This window comes from Myotis davidii, unplaced genomic scaffold (genome assembly GCF_000327345.1).
Source record: "Myotis davidii unplaced genomic scaffold, ASM32734v1 scaffold384, whole genome shotgun sequence".
Lineage (NCBI taxonomy): Eukaryota > Metazoa > Chordata > Mammalia > Chiroptera > Vespertilionidae > Myotis > Myotis davidii.
Window position 1 is genome coordinate 625,849 of NW_006295385.1, and position 577 is coordinate 626,425.

Sequence of the window (577 nt, forward strand, 5' to 3'; positions counted from 1 at the left end):
TTCAAAGTCAACACACACATACATACACACACACACATACATACACATACACACACACACACACACACACACACGTCCAATGGGATAAGAAACTGGCTGATTTTGCTGTTTATCAGCTGGATCCAAATAACCCAAATATCAGAATCAGAGCTCCCATTTGAGGGGGAATGTGGGTGGGTTTTTTTCTTTCTTCTTCTTCTTCTTTTTTTTTTTTAGTTGTCAAAGTTGGGATGGTCTTCAGAGGAAAAGTGAAGGGACTCGGGATAAGGGCACTGGGAGAGGGCAGCAGCCAGGGCTGCGCCTGGAACCCACGGAGAACCGCCGCGGGCAAGGGTTCCCCTGGCCAGTGCAGTCCCCGTTCCCACACGGAAAACCCGCCTCCCTCCCGGGCCGGGCTGCGTGGACTTACCACCATGAAGAGCTGACCTCAGGCCTGAGCCAGGTCAAGAGCAGAGGGAGCCAGAGCCAGATTCCACCGAGAGGGCCGTTCATATTAACCCCCTTGCGTCCGCATCAGGTCAGACTCCGTGTGCGGGCGCCATGCGTGCCGCGAGCAGAGGCGCTCAGCCCCGGGAGC

The 577-nt window shown here is 55.1% G+C and overlaps 1 protein-coding gene across 1 annotated transcript in view; it reads right to left on the reverse strand.

Annotated features, from left to right (window-relative positions):
- The window catches only part of WNT2 (wingless-type MMTV integration site family member 2), a 60,619-nt gene extending 60,042 nt beyond the window's left edge, over positions 1 to 577 (reverse strand). The window contains exon 1 of the mRNA XM_006770009.2: positions 410 to 577. Within this exon, the coding sequence (XP_006770072.1) occupies positions 410 to 492 (83 nt within the window). The 5' untranslated portion in view covers positions 493 to 577. The remainder of the gene's footprint in view (positions 1 to 409) is intronic.